Here is an 18586-nt window from a genome sequence, read left to right on the forward strand (position 1 = left end):
TTGAAATGCACTTTCACCAATAAATTAGAGTAGGGGGAATAACATGCACCCAAAAGACCAGAAATTTAATGGTTTACAGAATAAATCTGCATGTAATCACAGATTAGATTGGATGACAGTGTATCAGGCCATTTAAATATTTTCTTTCATGTACTCTTTCCCCCAAATCCCATTTTATTTATTTGTTTTTAGAGACAGAGTCGCGCTCTGTTAGCCAGACTGGAGTGCAGTGGTGTGATCATGGCTCACTGCAGCCTTGACCTTGTGGGCTCAAGCAATTCTCCCACCTCAGCCTCCCAAATATCTAAGACTACAGGCATGTACCATCATACTCAGCTAATTAAAAAAATTTTTTGTAGTGACTAGGTCTTGTTATGTTGCTCAGACTGATATCAAACTCCTGAGCTCAAGCGATCCTCCTGCCTCAGCTTCCCGAAGTGCTGGGATTACAGGCGTTAGCCACAACACCCAGCTCCCAAATCTCTTTTTGAAGGTTGTTTTGTTTTGTTCCAAGAAATGAGGGATTCGGCACTGTCACAGCCTCCTATTAAAAAAAAAAAAAAAAAAAAAAAAAAAAAAAAAAAAAAAAAAAAAAGAGGCCGGACATGGTGGCTCATTCATGCCTGTAATCTCATCACTTTGGGAAGCTAAGGTGGGAGGATCACTTGAGCCCAGGAGTTTGAGGCCAGCCTGGGCAACATAGTGAGACCACATTTCTAGTCAAATAAAATTTTTAAAAAGACAGTAAATAAAAAATAATAATACAATTTCCTTTAAAACGACAGTGGACTGATAAGTAGCTAATAGTTCATGCCCAAGGGGGGAAAAGATCCCATTTCACCTTTCCATGCCTCTTGCCATTAAGCAAGGCTTTGGCCCAGGCTTAAGTGTGTCACAATCCTTACAGCCTCCAGACCTTACTCATGCCCTCCTACAAGCTGAATGCCACTCCCCCTTCACTCCGTTTATCTGAACCATACTCATTCTCAAAACTCCAATCTAGTATCACCTCTTCCAGGAAGCACACCATTCTCCTACTTCTCAACCACCTGCCACTGTTAAAATCTACCCCACACAATTTAGCACTTGATTCAGTCAACTCTTAACTCCTAATGTTTAATGTAAACTAGTTTAGACTCCACAATTAATCCCATAAGCATCCTTCTTGATCTCTCCCAGGGGCACTTAGCAAAAGTCTGAGCCTGTAGTTCGGGCTCAGCAAAGACATATTGAAGATACTTTTTCAAGAAACAACATCAGGGGTTTCCATTCTTTTAGTATAAATGGTTAGAAAATGGAGTGTTCAAACACAGCCATAAAAAAACAAACAAAACAAAAAACAGAAAAAAAACTTCAGCATCCTGGGGAGCAGCTAGCAAAGACACCACAGGTATTCCCAGGTCATTGAACCACAGAGTGTTAGAGCGGAAAGGAATCTCAATCATCTATTCCCAAACTTTTAAACGGGTGTATGAATACCCCTGGGGGTCCATGGCAGTGTGCCAAAGGGGTCCACAAAGCCGCAGAATAAACACAGCATGCTTTTCTGGAGTGTCAATTTTACTTGAGTATAAGAAATTTTTAAAATTTCTATATTAAAACAAACATAGCTATATCATGGAGGAGAATGCAAACACCGCTCTCATTTTTAGGATATAACACAAGATCTCAAAGACACTTGGAGTTTACAGGAGGCTGCTTTAGGCTACCCCATCCACCCCTCTCCCTTACCCATGCTGGGGATTTCATTTTCACTTTCCTCTGTCATTAGGGTTATTTTAGTGAAAAATAAATAAATAAAAGTTTGAGACAGACTGATGTAGTCCAACCCCTTTTTCACGGTTAGGAAAACTGAGGCCCACAGGTGAGAAATAATTTGGCCAAAGCCATATACATTGAGTTCAGTGAGAGCTAGGACCACAATCCGCCTCGTCAGAATGTACATTTCTTCCCTGCGACTTGCTCAGGTGACTACTGACTACTGACTACACTTCCTTGCTAACTCTGTTCCATAGCTTGTACCTTTCAGGATTTTTTTTCTTTCCAAGGGTTATATACCCTATCCTTAGGGAAACTTAGCGGCACTGGGAGCAGACCAGACCCTTCCCTCTCTACAGCTTCAAATGCAGTGAATAATGATGCATGAAATGCATGTAACTGCTGAGATTCATACCCCTCCCAGAAACAGGATGAAAGCCAGTAATACCGGGGTGAGAGAGGCAAAAACGGAAAGGGGTTCTGCTAATCAGAGGCCATAGCCAGAAAGCAAAGAGCTGATTTCAAGATCTTACTTTTTCCCTTTGTTTGTGTAAGACAACCTCAGCAAGACTCCAAGGAAACCAGGGCCTCAGTTTCCTTGGAGGTGACTCCGCCTGGCTTCCCTGTCTCCTTCAGGCTAAGGGAATAAAATAATCACCTCAGGTAAAAACAGGAAGTGACTTTGAATTCAAAAGAACTGAACTTCACTGTCATGCATATTCTTATTAGCAGGGGCTGCCTATAGATTTGCATACTTACATACATTCATTCACACCTTAAACCCACGACTCTCACTGTTACACAGACATATGGAAATTCTTCTGCACACTGTCACAAATACAAACATAAGCACACTTTTGTGTTGAGAAAACCAACATTATGATAGTCTGTCTCTACCCACACTTCTCCTCCCCCAACACCCAGCCCTAGATATACACCACTGAGACCAACATTCATATCACACACATCAGGTTGAGCAGTGATCCCAGTTGCCAGGGTTAGAGCCACATTCCATGGTGTTCCATTCCTCTCAAAGAACTAACAGATCATTTCACAAAAATATCATCACCTGCCAACTAATGTCAAGTTACAGCCAGAATTAATGGTACATTATCCACCTCCATTACAGGTAGGCTCACAGGAGAATGACAACAGAGACAAAAGAGATTTGTGGCTCAGTGTCACTGCAGGAGACTGACCAGACAGGTAAGATGCGGGGGGGGGGGGGGGGCTTGTCCCAGCCGAAGAGATGTCCTTTCCTTTCTAGAACTGGGGGTGGGAAAGTAGTCTGACTTTTTGCAGACTTCTCAAACTCTAGATACAGATCACCTAGGTTAAAAAAAAAAAATAGAAAAGAAAAAGACTGCTCCTTTTTAAATTTTTTCCCAACTTTTATTTTCGTTTCAGAGGGTACACGTGCAGGCTTGTTACATAGGAAAATTGCATGTCATGGGGCTTTGGTGTACAGATTATTTCATCACCCAAGTAATAAGCATAGTACCCGATAGATAGTTTTTTAGTCCTCACCCTCCTCTCACCCTCCACCCTCCACCTTCAAGTAGGCCTTGGTAAGACTCCTCTTTTAACATGGAATTTTTTTTTTCCAGAAGATGGTTTGGTCATGTTATACTACTTTTTCTTTTCAATAAGACCCCAGCTACTTCAGAAAAGTGTAGTGGTCAACAGGATGGTCTCTGGAGCCGGACGCCAGGTCTGAATTTCAGCCCCATCACATGCTAGTTGTATGACCTTGAGCAAGTTGTTTAACCTCTTTAGCACTCAGTTTCACAGATCTGTAAAAAGTCGGGATAATAACAGCATCTTCCTCATGGTGGTATGATGTGATTTAAATTTAAAGCTCTTAGAAAAGTGCCTGGCCCTTAAGAGGCTCAATAAATGGAATTATACAAAGGAGTAATTTCCTGTTTTTCACAGGCCTTCACTCCCTCACTACCTGCTTACCCACCCACAGCTGACAATGTGGTCACCCTGTTTCTGAGTCACGCCTTCTAGAGCCCAGAGAGAACAAGACTGGCCCAATATCACACAGAAAGATTAATAGGATTGGAATTGATTGCTTTGGGGTGACTCAGCAGGCCAGTGGCCAGTGTTCTTATCTACTTCATCTCCTCCTTAGGAAAAAATGAGCATAGTTAGAGGAAACCTTGGGAGGAAATATGGCTGGGGCCAGGCAGGATGTAAATAATATTAAGAACAATGACAACTTAATATGTGCCAGGCACAGCTTTAAGTCCATTCTGTGTATTTTATTCAAACCTCACAGCAACCCTATGAATTGATGACTACCATCATCACCTGCATCATACCAAAGAGAAAACTGAGGCTCCAACACCTAGAATGGCTTAAAGCTGGGGTTATGAACCCAGGCAGTCTAACACCAGAGATGGAGTGTTCAACCACTACACTATACTGCTGTCCACATAAAGCAAAGAAAACAGAAGGAGAGAGGAGGCAGGAACAAATGACAATGGAGCAATACAAGTTCTTTTTGAAGTAAGTTGATTGAGGCAGGCTAGCATTTTGGTTAAGCACTAATTTAAAAACAAGGGTTAAAAAGTAACTGGGTTTAAGGCTTGCCTCTGCTACTAGTTATTGATTTTCTTTGGACCTTAGCCTCCTCATCTGTAAAATGGATTTCATAGGCCAGGCATGATGATTCACATTTGTACTCCCAGCACTTTGGGAGGCCAAGGAAGGAGGATTGCTTGAGGCCAGGAGTTTGAGACCAGCCTGGGCAACATAGTGAGACCTCATCTCTACAAAAAACAATTGTTTTTTAATTAACTGGGCCTGGTGGTACATGCCTGTAGTCCTAGATACTCAGGAGGCTGAGGTGAGAGGATCACTAGGGACCAGGAGTTCAAGGCTATACAGCGAGCCATGACTGTGCCACAGCACTCTAGCCTGAGTGACAAAGTGAGATCCTGTCTCTTAAAAAGTAAATAAATAAAAATAAAATTAAAAATTAAAAACTAGTATTTCTTAGAGTTGTGATAAGGTTTACAGAAGATAATGCACGTAACATGCCAAGGGCAGTGCTTAACACGCCTACATAAGTACTCAGTAAGAGCAACTAATGTCATTGGCTATGCCACCTTCAGGATTTGCCTAGCTATACAGTTCCCTCTGCCCCTTCCCAGGGAATATCAATTAGTAAGGAAAAAAAGAATTGTAAATTGTCCAGAAAATGAAGAACTGGGCAGAGTAACAGTTCTAGACATCCTTTGCCATCTCTCAGGGGTATGTGTGGGCATGGGGTGGGGGGTGATTAGTGAGCACTAGCATTATTAGCATCACTGTCTCCTTTCTCAAGGAACAGAGCCTGCCAGATTATCCCTCAGCCTTTGGTTGCTTATAGACTGAGTCAGAACTTTTTTTTTTTCCTTCAGTTTTGTTTTTCCACATCCTTTTCACATCAACCCTGTGAGGTATTGGGAAAGGAGGAAGTAATCTCAAATGTGTTAACTGTCTTCCATGGGGTAGACACAATGCTGGTACTTTCCATCAGTGCCCAATACCTCACAATACCACTGTGAAGGGGTGCAATTATCCTCACTTTATAAATGATGCCCTGAATCCAGGGAAGATTTGCTTTCTTTTTTAATGTACATTTTCCTCTCATCCAATATATTCAGTACTACTCTGGTCTGAGGTTGCATCCTGCTGAGGATTTTCCGTAAACTAAACTATAGTGAAATTTCACTGTCCTCAACATGCCAATCTTTGCATAATCCTAAATCCCATGAGTTGAGAGTAATTTGCCGCCAGTGGAGCAGAGATCAATTTATGACTCTGCTATTTAGTTGCTATAGGATTCTGTACTAGTCACTTAACCTCCCCCTCTATTTCCTCATTTCTAATATGGGGATAATGACACCTTCTATTCCACGAGGTTGTGAAAATAAAATAACTTTCTTGAAAGTGCTCTGTCAACTGAGATGCTTGACATAGAAACATCATTTCAAACAGAACCATCAGATAGCTTAATCTCAAAAGAGCCCCAGATGGGCAATGGAATCCCTGTATCTCTGACTTTCGATCAAGTAGGACTCCAGATCTGCCAACTGTGGTTGGTGACTTTGGGAATGTTGGGGGACAAAGAATGCATAAATACCCTGAAGTGACTGTTGAGGAAATGATCTTTGCCATAATCAGTGTGTAATCTATATCATCATGGAGACATCTAAATCCTTTATATAACATGCTTCTCAAAGCAATTTCATCTATGCTATTTCATGTGGCACTCAATACTCATTTGAGGTACTGAGCACTGATGGAAAGTGCCCAGCATTGTGTCCACCACATGGAAGACACTTATCACATTTGAGATTAAATTAAAATTGTTCCACTTGCTTTGTTACAACTTTCCTCTTCCTGCAAGTGGTCCATCTGAATTTGCAAAATCCTTCCCATCTTCCCTTTGAGGCCCATCCATTACAAAGGACACCTTAATCCAGAACCGGGCCCTAAACCTCCAGATCAGTCTTTCTGAATCCACACAGTACCATGCACCTGATACTGTCTTGTACTCCAGTCATTTGTGTACTTGTCTTAACCTCTTTCCTTCCTTCTCCACCTTCCCACTAAATTCAAAAACTCTTTGAAGAAGGAAGAAAGAAGAAAGAAAGATTGATTTATTTGTATTTCACCAATCTAATAGTTGCTTTATGTCAGTCTCATTTTATAAAGCTTTTAATTATGGAAATTTTCATATATACTTTCATATATATAGATAAAGTGTAATTAAACACCAATATACCCCTCACCCAGCTTAACAATTAGCGACACAAGGACAATAATCGCATCGATACCTCCGCTCTTTCTGCCTTCGTAGTTTGAATAATTTACCAGCAAATCCCAGACAGCATATGATTTCATCCATAAATACTTCAATATGAATGACACTTTCTGCATTTCTGTGTCCCCCTACAATTGGAAGATGACTTGCATCTATGTTCCCTGCTACTGGGAGCACCTCAGATTATTTCTGAGTGTGCCTATTATGTGCTACATCTTGTGCTTGGTTTCAGAGGTTCTGTCTGAGCTGCGGAGGCACACTAGTACCAAGCCTCAATACTCCCAACCGAGAATTGCTACGGTTCCAGGGAGTGAGCTCAGGGTGCACGAGGGAGCCCAGGAGCAGGACCTGAATTGCACTAAGTGAATTGAGCGGAATAGGTTTTCTCATCTCATGGTGACCCTGAGTTCAAAGTTGCCACGAGACTGGAGGTCTCCAGCAGGAGGCGCTGCAAAGAGAGGGGGTAGCGCGGGGCTCCCTGTGTTCAGTTTCTCCTGAGGGAGCCTGGGAAGGCAGCCATCGCGGGCTGCGGGTGAAAACCCAGTAACAACACCGTTTAATAGGCGATCAGGACTCCGAGTGCCAGGGCCCAATAGGTGTCCCAGGATTCAGGTTCGGGGCAGAGGTACAGGGGTGCAGGGCAGGTCTGGCACCTGCTCCCCAGGACTTCTGGACGCTGCCCGTTGACCTGGCTGCCGCCGGTTCCTGTCCCAGCTGCCGCTCTTCCTGATAGAATATCTTGGAGCAAGGCACTGGACAGAACGAGGAAACACCTGTTTCCAACAAGGAACGAGGTAGGGGGGAAGCCCCCACTAGGCTTCCAATGGCCTCTCATTGAGCTTGCTCTCGAGAGCCTTGTAAAAGCGTGCCCAGAAAGCCAGCGGAGATCATTTTTCAAAAAGATCGCTTTCTATTTCTTACTTCCCCCCTCCTTTTCCTAAGCCTAAGCTGTAACGTCTCTTTCTTGAAAAAAATAAAAATTCACCTTTCCTCTGAGGGGTTTCCCGCTCCTCTCAGACCCAGTAAGGCCCTCGCCTTGGAATCAACAAGGACCACCACCCCCAACCCCAAATTTTGCAACTGCATTGGCTTCCAGGTTTTTCACTTCCTCGGTACTCCGCTAACCTATACAGGTAGGAATTAGGACTTGGGGGCCATGGAACAAAGAAACCAGGGAGTCCCTGTCCCGGGTCAGATGCCCCTTCCGCAGCCTCCGACCAACTGGGGAACAAGAGGAGATCAGGAGCATGTGAACCCCCCAACTCCGGTCTCATGGCACTTTCCAAAGGCTAGCATAGCAGCCCGAGGACGCGTGGGAGGTGGGGACAGCCCCCGGGCAGCACACAGACAGACCCCCACGGAACAGGCCTTGAGTGGCTGTGCGCGCCAGCGGCCTCCACGCACTGGGTTCTGTTATTTCATCAGCAGTTTCAGAAGAACCTGCCAAAAGCAGTTATGCCTCACTGCAATGTGTAGCTTTTTCCTGCCATTTTTTCATAATAAAAGAGGGAGTGAAGCTCGCTCGCTCTCTCCCTCCACCCCCCTCTCCCAAAAAGAGCCAAATGGATGCAAGAAAAAAAAAAAAAAGAACCCACACACCAATCTCCGAGGGGATGCCAATGAGGTGTGGCTTGTATTTAAATATCCAATATGTCAATGTAAGGGGAGTGGGTATGTATATAAAGTGCCGTTTGCATCTGATAGCTGGACGAAGCCAGCTATGAGAGGCCGGGGGAGATGGATGCGGAGGGGAAGAGGCACTTTGACTGAGAGCAAGGTCAGGAGCGCGCTGCCCTACGCTCCCCGCCGCTGAGAAGTTCCTTGGACGCGAACAGACGTCGACTGCAGCTCGGCAGAGCGCAGAGCAAGCGAGCTAGCGAGGGAGCGCCGCCGAACCGCCCGCGCCCGCTGCGGGGAGAGGCAGTTCGCGCCCCGTGGCCCCGGCTCGGCCCGCGCGCGCCCAGCACAACCCGCGCCGCAATCTGCCCAGCCATGGCAGAGGTGGGGGGCGTCTTCGCCTCTTTGGACTGGGATCTACACGGCTTCTCCTCGTCTCTGGGGAACGTGCCCTTAGCTGACTCCCCAGGTTTCCTGAACGAGCGCCTGGGCCAAATCGAGGGGAAGCTGCAGCGTGGCTCACCCACAGACTTCGCCCACCTGAAGGGGATCCTGCGGCGCCGCCAGCTCTACTGCCGCACTGGCTTCCACCTGGAGATCTTCCCCAACGGCACGGTGCACGGCACCCGCCACGACCACAGCCGCTTCGGTGAGGACGCGGTCGGGGGAACGGGAGGCGGGCGGACGGCGCACTGGGGAGCCCACAGCTCCGGGCTCCGGCGTAGGGCCCGCGGACCGCCCCCCGGGCTTGGTGTCATCCGGGCCAGTCGAGGCGAGACACGACGGCACGGGCGTGGGCCTCTCGATATCAGGGGGCCCTGCACCCTCGGACACTCTCAGGAGGGGGCGGGGGCGCCTTGCGGTGAGGCCTCTCCTTTCGCCGCTCCACCGTATCTCCCCGGGGAGCAAGGGGGTAGTTCTGGGAGCTGGACTCTAAGCCTTGAATGAAAGCAGGTGGAGCTGAGACAGGGGTGGGAGCTCTCGCCTAGGAGGCCGGGACCGTGCCTGCAGCGCGGGCCGAGCCTCGAAGGCAGCAGGGCTGTGGCAGCTGATTTCCTGGAACAGGATCCTGCATGGGCCATGGGCATGTGAGGCGGTCGGCCGGCACACAAATCGCTTTTGGTCCGTGGGTACTCGGCAGCTGTGGTGTCTGCCTGCCTCGGGGTCGCTCTGTCCAGGGTAGGAGCCAATCCAGGCAGCCTGGCATGAATTGGGAATCTAGGAAAACCTCGCGGTGTCCACCGTGTAAGGGCACAAGTCCTGGGGCAGCTTTTGCCGGAAACTACCCCGGACTCCTTGCCTCAGTGAGTCCTGGGCCCACCCCCAGTCCCAGAAACAGTTGTGTCTTGGGCCCAAAGCAGGAAACGTTCGACCTTCATCCAGGATTGTCTCTGCCTGCCTGCCACTGTACAGACTGTTCAACACAGCTGCCTGTCTCACATATAGAACTAATTACACAATTAATATAAGCCTTGATCTGTGACGAAGATCATTAGGTTTCTAAGCAAATGTGTTCACTCCTCAGTAATTTGCCATTTTTATTTTCAATTTCCAATTATCTACTAAGATATCATGAGGGGTTCTGTGACAGCTACCTTTGCCCCTCCCCATCCTCCAATGTCCTCAGCTTCCTCCCAAGGACCCTATAATCCAAGAAGGACACCTTTTCCCCCAAGCCAGTAAGATGTTCTGCCCACACTCAAACATGACACCCTTCCCTTCTTTTTCCCGCCCTCCTTCTTGCCAACATCTGCCCCAACCCCCTAAACCTCTCCATCCTCCTATTCGCCATGCCTTGCTAGAGCTGCATCTGGAGTGCACAGCAAAAAGGGGAACACAGGGACCAGTTGCTGGGTAAGGCCAAGCCTAGCAAACAGCTTAGGGGCAGGGTTGGTCTTCCTTGGTGGGAACAGGCAGAAACCCTAATGAGGTCTATGGCATCTTGGAAAAATGCATTCAAACATAGCTAGAGTACTGTGGGTTGGGAGGGGTAATGGAGGGGTGCAGGTGTCTGTATAAACTTGCAGCAGGTCCTCAAAAGGGTGATAAGGTGGAGTGGGAGGAGAGGGAGTGTTAACTTGGCTCCTTTCCCTTTCATTGCTTGTGATTTTGCAGTCCCCTTTTGTTCCTCTTCATAAGGAATGGGACTCCCACCCTGGCCTCAGAGGCTTCCTGAAATGGCATAAAGATACCGGGGTAACTCATTGCCGATATATAACCAAAGAAAAGGTCATGAAATGATGGAGAAATGTGGGGTGGGGGCAGCGAAGGTGGAGAAATTATGAGCACGCCTCCCAGCAGCTCCAAATATTTTTCTGATTTTGTGCCTAAGCTGAGCCCAGTAACCTACAAGGTCAACATAAATCAGTAATAGGCTCTTGGGATAAGCGGTCTTTAATTACCTCCCTAAAGACACATCTTGATTTCTTTTCATCTCCCAGGTCTGCTAAGGGTGTTAAGTTTAAGGAGAAACCAAAGGAAATAAAATTGGCAGGAGGAAGGGACATTTTCACTGCTGCTTAACTGATTGCTTAATTTTTGGTTTTGCCTTTAAAAAAGAAAACAACACTGCCCAAGAGCACCTCTGCATCACCTTTTCCCTTTCCTCCTTCCCTGACTTCCTGTCACTTTCCTGCACTTCCTGTAAAGAAAATGATAACTGGTCAAAGCTGTCTCTTTGTAACCTTCCCTGCCAACTTTAAATCACATATTCTTTCTCCGTTTAGCTTTTGGCACAGAAAGAGGTGGCCACGTTCGAGTTTGCTAACTCTCTCCTCCCTCCACATTTGAGTTAATCAGCCAGGGTATTCAATAAATTGAAACTTTAACATTCCATAAGTGCTTTAGCAGTCAACATTCCAGCAGGGTAAAGTAGGCCAGACTTAAGATATAAAATATTATAGATTTCTGCTAGGGGGAAGGAGGTAGTCTCCAAAAGCCATGTGAAGTAAATAGCTATTTGTTGTAATTGGAGAGCAGGGCCCCCAAGGATTACCCTGGAATCCATGTGTTCAGAACAAGTCAGGCTAAGCCCAAGAGCAGTCCCGACTCCAAATAATAACCTGTTGGCACAGCATATGCTCTCCGCTCTCCATCTGCAATCAGTAGCCAGGAGTATTTCAATCACCGCCTGGCTGGTAGCATTTATATGAAGTTCACAAGGATCCTGACATTCCGAGGGGCACCTGTGGACTGGCAGAGCAGAGCTTCAGAGCCAAACTGAAGGAGAGTCCTCCCACCAGGTGGGATAGAGTGGGCTCATGCAGCTGCTTTGGTTCTTGAGTGATCTGGTTCTCGTTTGGCAAGATGCCAACGCAGCACTGTCTTGGCCCCAAAGGATGGCTGAAGGATTCAGGCAAGTTATGCAACTAGATTAAATGACACGTTAGACAGTCATCTAGCTAGGTTCTGAAGCAGTGGGGCCCAGAACAGATCAGTTTTGACTGAGGGCCTGGGGAGAGAGGTATAAGAAGAGAAGAGTCTGGAAATTGTCAAGAAAAGGGCAGAGCCTGATGTGGGTAGGTCAAGATGAGGCAGAGTAGTGAGAGGTCCTGGGCCTTGAAGCGGTAAGAGTACTGAGGACAAACTTTGTCTACTTAATACTTCACCTCAACACTTTGCTGTTAACACCCCTGTCCAGCTGTAGCTGGGAAAATATGAAAATGGCTTATTTTCTCTCCCGCTTCATGCTGGCTGGGATTCAGGATAAGGTTTAGGAATATCTCTTCCATCATCATGTGCCACTGGGTTCCCACAGTTTGAAACCAGCTAATAGGAAAGTTGGCGAGGGAAAATGATGCCCAAAGACAGCTGGACAGGGATAGTTCCAGCTGTTGGAGACCCCTGTTACTGGACACAACCCAAGTGACTTCCTGTATGATCTGTCCTTTGGCATCAGGGTTAACAGAGAGTTGGAGAAAAACTGTGGTGACTCAAATGGCCACACCTCTTGGGTTTCATGATTTGTTCTCACACTATGTCTTGGGCAGTGAGATCACAAGCTGCGCTCTGCTACTTAATGAGCTCAGGGTTGTCAGAGACATGAGATACTTACAGAATGAGGGAACTCAGTCTTGAAGCTCAGGAGTAACCTGCCTGAGCAAAGCAAAGAACTGAAGGCTCCCACATATTAGTGTCCCTCAGAGTTTAAGACCCAGAACTGAATCATGACCTGGTTTCTAGTTTCCTTTCCATATTGGGCACTCTCCTTTGAACATGCTCTGTTTTTCCATTTTCTTCTCTAAGCCCAGTAGAACTAAACACACTACTCTCAGTGTGGTCTAACCATGGCAGAACAAACTGGGACAATCCGCCCTCCCTTTTGCTAGTTACTAGACCTGTATCAGTGAGGCCTTAGATCACACTAGCTTTTTTTGCTATTTTTTCCACTAGCTTTCTAATTTTTAATTTTACATGACCAATTGTACATTAGCTTTTTAATAATCCACTTATCACCCATCACATGGAGTTTGCCTTGTTCAATTAAGTCTCCTTGCCATCGTCGTGTTTTACTAAGCCACATTTCCCCATTGCAGAGATGGGTAGACTTGCACATAATTAAAATGCACAGGAACACAAAATAACAGTACACATTTTCAAGAAAATATACATGGTTGCCTGAAGTGGAGGGGCAAATGGGAGCAGGGTATAAAGAGAAAAAGAAAGAAAGGAATAGATAATTATAATTATAATTATCTATTTAGAAATAGAAAATAGAAAATTATAATTGTAAAGCCCTTTCGGCCGGGCGCGGTGGCTCAAGCCTGTAATCCCAGCACTTTGGGAGGCCGAGACGGGCGGATCACGAAGTCAGGAGATCGAGACCATCCTGGCTAACACAGTGAAACCCCATCTCTACTAAAAAAAAAAAAAAAAAAAAAAAAGAGTACAAAAAACTAGCCGGGCGAGGTGGCGGGCGCCTGTAGTCCCAGCTACTCAGGAGGCTGAGGCAGGAGAATGGCATGAACCCGGGAGGCAGAGCTTGCAGTGAGCTGAGATCCGGCCACTGCACCCCAGCCTGGGTGACAGAGCGAAGACTCCGTCTCAAAAAAATAATAATAATAATAATAATTATAAAGCCCTTTCACAGACCAACTATGTTAATAGGACATGAAGTAAGTAGTACAGTTAACTCAACTGTCTGCACTTGAGGCTCACCCTCCCCCAACCAAACCCCAAACACAAAATACTTTGGGAAATTTGGGGGACCAAAGTGCAGGACTTCACATTGATTCTAATTAAGCGTAGTTTATGGAGCCAGTCCATTTTTCTGTCCTCTTAAAATCTCTTTGGATATTGATTGTGTCATCCCTCTCAGCTGCATGTCTTCTAGAACTAGGATAAGCAGTCCTCATATGTTCTCTTACAAGTCGTTTATTGAAATATCAAACAGAGCAGAACCAAATGCAAAACCTTGTTCAGTGCAGCTGAAGATTTGGTTGCAATAAATCAGTGCCTGATTAACCCCTACTTGGCACTGGGTATTTTCTCTTCCCCTCCTACCGTCTTGTCTCAATCTCATTTCCTGAGACTCCTTTCTTTGCACTGTAAAATTTAATAACAACCAGACTGAGAATGAAACCTGGAGGATTTCAGTGTGAGAGGCCAAAGGCCAAACCCTGAGTGTTCTATAGAATTGCAGCAGAAGAACCTTACATCCTTCCAATAGATCTGGGTGGGTTGTGGAAGCACATGGCCCCAAAGCTGCCATACTTGAATGGCAGTCCACCAGCTTGAGTCACTGGGGTTCCTCAGGAGACTTCCCAGTAGAGTTTTTAACCTGATTTTAAAATTAGCCACTTAAAATTCTTGATCTTGGAAAATCAGCTCTACTCCCTATATAGATTACATAGAATATTACCCTTAAGAACTGCAATTTTGGGCCAGGCATAGTGGTGCACGCCTGTAATCCCAACACTTTGGGAGGCCGAGATGTGCATATTGCTTAAGCCCAGGAGTTTGAGACCAACCTTAGCAACATGGTGAAACCCCGTCTCTAGAAAAAATAAAAAATTAGCTGGGTGTGGTGATGCGTGCATGTAGTCCCAGCTACTAGGGAGGCTGAGGTGGGAGGACCACCTGAGCCTGGGGAGGCTGAGGCTGCAGTGAGCCATGATCACACCACTGCACTCCAACCTGGGTGCCAAAGCGAGATCCTTTCTCAAAACAAACAAACAAACAAATAAGCAAACAAAAATAAAATTGCAATTTTCGATAAGACAGCCAGATATGAGCTCATTTCATACCCTGGATGACTTAAACAAGTTTTTGGTCTGTATGTTGAGAAATGTGATTAGAGACAGGAATATCAAAGAGGAATCTAGTTGGCTATTATGTCTGTATCAAGATAATAGTCGTCCTATCTCGGGACAAAATTGTAGTCTTCATTATCACCAGGATTTCAGTTCTGGGTCCTTTTTCCCAGTTAGGACTGCTGCTGGGTAAATGAAAGCATTTTCAAATCTTCACCTCTAATATTGTCAGCTAGGACATTTCTGAATTTCTTCTCTTTGGCCTTAAAGTTGCAACATCTGAAATCAGTATGAGTCCAATACCACCTGCCAACTCTTTGCTGTGGATAAACTTAAAATTCTCAAAAGAGAATGATAGGCTTGTCAGCTTGGGGCTGTACTAGCTGAAAACACTTTTTAGGAGAAAGCTCTCATGTGGCCAAGTTTTGCCTCCTGCCATAAGCAGGGGGAACAAACAGTGAGTGGCCTGTGTGGCCTTTGTTAGAGTCAGCTACAGGCAGTTGACAGCCTCATGTGGCTTTAAGGACATGGGGCTGACAGGGCACAAAACAAGTTCAGCCTAGAGGACAGCAAGGTAATGCTGTGTGCTCTAAGGAAGAGGGAGTTTACTGGGAAAGATACAGAAACCTGTCCTCATTCTTGCATTCAGAAAACTGACTTCTCACTTCTTGAATTTGACAGCAATAGCACATTGAAATTATGGAGGTTTTGTAGCCAAAGCCTTCTTACGGTCTCTTCCTCGTAATATGCCTACGAGTGTTGAGTAGAAGCAAAGACGGTGTTTCCCATTTTACATATGGAAAAACTGAGGCCCAAAGAGACAAAGTACCTTCTCTGAGGTTCCATTCTTGCTGCAAAAGATGGTTTCATCAGGCAGTTGATCAAAGGCACACAGGGCTGGCCTCCAGCTGGGGACAAATGACTGGTAGCTCATGTCACCTGAACAGCTTTCTCTTAGTTTGATGCCGGTAACGGGAATAGTGTTCACTTTTTGCCCTAGGTATCCTGGAGTTTATTAGCCTGGCTGTGGGGCTGATCAGCATCCGGGGAGTGGACTCTGGTCTGTACCTAGGAATGAACGAGCGAGGAGAACTCTATGGGTCGGTAAGTTTAAGGTTTTTTGTTGTTGTTGTTGTTGTTGTTGTTGTTTCTGTTTTGTATTTTGTCAGAAGTTATTACAATCAGTGTTTGGACAACGTAAAGCAAAAGTATAAAAAATATTTATCTGGAGGCCAGGTGCGGTGGCTCACGCCTGTAATCCCAGCACTTTGGGAGGCCGAGGCGAGTGGATCACAAGGTCAGGAGATCGAGACCATCCTGGCTAACACGGTGAAACCCCGTCTCTACTAAAAATACAAAAAAATTAGCCAGGCATGGTGGCAGGTGCCTGTAGTCCCGGCTACTCAGGAGGCTGAGGCAGGAGAATGGCGTGAACCTGGGAGGCGGAGCTTGCAGTGAGCCGAGATAGCGCCACTGTACTCCAGCCTGGGTGACAGAGCAAGACTTCATCTCAAAAAAAAAAAATTATCTAGCACTTGAAAGTACTTTTTTAGCTGTAAAGGAGTAGTGTCTTTTAGTTACTTCTTGGCTGCTCAGGGTCTTGCTACATAACACCTTCACTCATTTGGCCCCCACCAAAACAAGCATTTTTTTTTTTTTTTTTTTTTTTTTTTTTTGCTTTGAGATGGAGTCTCACTCTGTTGCCCAGCCTGGAGTGCAGTGGCACAATCTCAGCTCTCTGCAACCTCCGCCTTCCTGGTTCAAGTGATTCTCTTGCCTCAGCCTCCCGAGTAGCTGGGACTACAGGCATGCACCACCACGCCAGCCTAATTTTTTGTATTTTTAGTAGAGACTGGGTTTCATCATGTTGGCCAGGCTGGTCTCGAACTCCTGACCTCAGGTAATCCACCCGCCTTGGACTCCCAAAGGACTAGGATTACAGGCATGAGCCACTGCACCCGGCCCCAAAACATAAGCTTTTCTCTGATATATTTGCTTTTGCCTTTTTCATTAGAAGGTCAGCTAGTCTGATGATAACAGTAATCTGTGCTGGTTTGGCAGTAGATGGTCAGGGTTTGGGGCATTAACCCTCCAGAGGAGTACATCTGAATTTGAATGTGTACCCAGAGGAGTAGCAGACTAGCAGGCACAAAAATAGGCAGTGGAAGTGCTGGCTTTCAAATTGAGGATTCTGAGGTTAACAACACAGTTCCTGATTTCCAGATTGCTTCAGTTGAGTCCCAAAGGCCAAATGAAACAAACAAATGAAGAATGAGGGTTCCAGGGTCTGGTGACAGCCTTAAGCCCTCAGCTAGGACAGGCTAGCGACAGTGCATTTTCTCTATTCTGGAAGCTAGCCTAGCACTGAGGAATGGTGAGTGATTTGCTGACCTTAACTCTTCCGGGGGATCCCAACTCCTGGCTCTGGCTTTTGAGTCACATAGCATACTTTCTGGCTGCCTGCACCCCATGAAATCAGAACACATTTTTCCGTGACACCTAAGAGATAGGCCTGTCCCCAGCACTCAGTATCGGCAACCCCAGCAAGTAGTATGGCGGTCAGATCAAGTGTGAGAACGGACAGAGGCAAGAGACCCAGGAACTGCCAGCCTGAAGTAGCCAGACTGGAAGAGCTTTTCAAGGAGATCTTTTCTGAGCTTTCAAACTGACAGGCCTGAGACCCTTCATTAGGAGAGATCACAGCTCACCTCCCATGGAGCTTTATATAGATCTGAGGCCTTTGCCTGTCAGTTGACATGGTTGACTGTAATCTCAATGAATTTGAACATCATTAGCTCTAAGTAGGGAGAAAGCTCAGTGGGTGCCAGCAGGGTACTGGGAGGCCATAGCAGCAATTCTCAGGCTCAAAGAGCCAGGTGATGCCATCTCCTCCAATCTCCTCCCTCCAGGAAAGATTTCAACTAAAACATTTTTGTGTAGCTCATGAAAGAGAATGAAGGAGATACAGACAAGAGTGTTTTGTGCTATTTGGAAGAAAGATACCTCCAGTAATACAGAGAGATAGGACTGGAATTTTCTAACATCAGTGTGCTATTGCTATTTCAGGGTTTCTCTACTAGCAAGCTGGGATAGGAGAAATAGTCATATAATGGGTTCTGCTTTATTTTCTCACCCTTACAGAAGAAACTCACACGTGAATGTGTTTTCCGGGAACAGTTTGAAGAAAACTGGTACAACACCTATGCCTCAACCTTGTACAAACATTCAGACTCGGAGAGACAGTATTACGTAGCCCTGAATAAAGACGGCTCACCCCGGGAGGGATACAGGACTAAACGACACCAGAAATTCACTCACTTTTTACCCAGGCCTGTAGATCCTTCTAAGTTGCCCTCCATGTCCAGAGACCTCTTTCACTATAGGTAATGAACCTCTGGTGTGCCCTCTGTGACCCATGTACTCTGAGGCCACGGTTGTCTCTGCAAGCACTATATTCATAGCTTTTCAATCCTTCCTTCCTATCATTTTAGATAACAGAAAAGCACTTACTGTTGAACTCAACCCAGCTGTTCCCTTGTTGTTCAAAGTGTATATCAAGGTTGGGTTATTTTGGGGAGGGATGGGGGGGCTGGGCTCAAGGGAATCTTGTATATACTTTTTTCTTTACTCATGTTCCTTCCCCTGAGGTAGCATAACAAAGAATGGGAGCCCCTGCTAAGGGCCAGGGGTGTCTTACCCCACAATTTACTCAAATACCTTGACAATGGGTATAAATGAAAGGCCAAGGAATCTGCCACAGATGCTACCTACAGAGCTTTGGAAAAGTCTCATTAAGAAAATCCTTGGGGCTACAGCCTTGCTGCAAGCCTTCCCTGCATTGGCTCTGCAGATTTCTCATCTGTCCTGACATGCAGTTTTCCTGTCATTGGAAGTGGGAGATGGGGTAGGTTGTAAGAAAATGATATTAAAATGTAAGCATGGATACTGTGCATAAGGACAAACTATTTATAAAATGTATATGCTATTTATTTTATATATTTATTTATTTCAAAATAATTTTATTTTTAATGAGAGATGCGATGGCTGGATTTTCATCAGAAAGAATAAGGTCCTACTGAAACAGGATGAAATGAGTTATTAAAGGCTTTTACTGGCAATAAAATTTGTCTTTATATTGTAA

The 18586-nt window shown here is 45.7% G+C and overlaps 1 protein-coding gene across 1 annotated transcript; it reads left to right on the forward strand.

Moving 5' to 3' along the window:
• Window positions 1–8283: 8283 nt before the first annotated feature.
• On the forward strand, window positions 8284–18586 carry FGF16 (fibroblast growth factor 16). The gene is made up of 3 exons (XM_010379081.2): window positions 8284–8843; window positions 15446–15549; window positions 17587–18586. The coding sequence occupies exons 1-3, from the start codon at window positions 8570–8572 to the stop codon at window positions 17830–17832; spliced, it is 624 nt and encodes a 207-aa protein (XP_010377383.1). The 5' UTR covers window positions 8284–8569; the 3' UTR covers window positions 17833–18586.

The sequence above is a fragment of the Rhinopithecus roxellana genome, chromosome 7 (assembly GCF_007565055.1).
Source record: "Rhinopithecus roxellana isolate Shanxi Qingling chromosome 7, ASM756505v1, whole genome shotgun sequence".
NCBI lineage: Eukaryota > Metazoa > Chordata > Mammalia > Primates > Cercopithecidae > Rhinopithecus > Rhinopithecus roxellana.

Excerpts from the sequence above, each read along its gene's own strand:
- FGF16 (XM_010379081.2), top strand. The coding sequence starts at position 8,570 with ATGGCAGAGGTGGGGGGCGTCTTCGCCTCTTTGGACTGGGATCTACAC. Across the intron at positions 8,844-15,445 it reads CCACGACCACAGCCGCTTCG|GTATCCTGGAGTTTATTAGC; the intron begins GTGAGGACGCGG and ends TTTTTGCCCTAG. Across the intron at positions 15,550-17,586 it reads GAGGAGAACTCTATGGGTCG|AAGAAACTCACACGTGAATG; the intron begins GTAAGTTTAAGG and ends TCACCCTTACAG.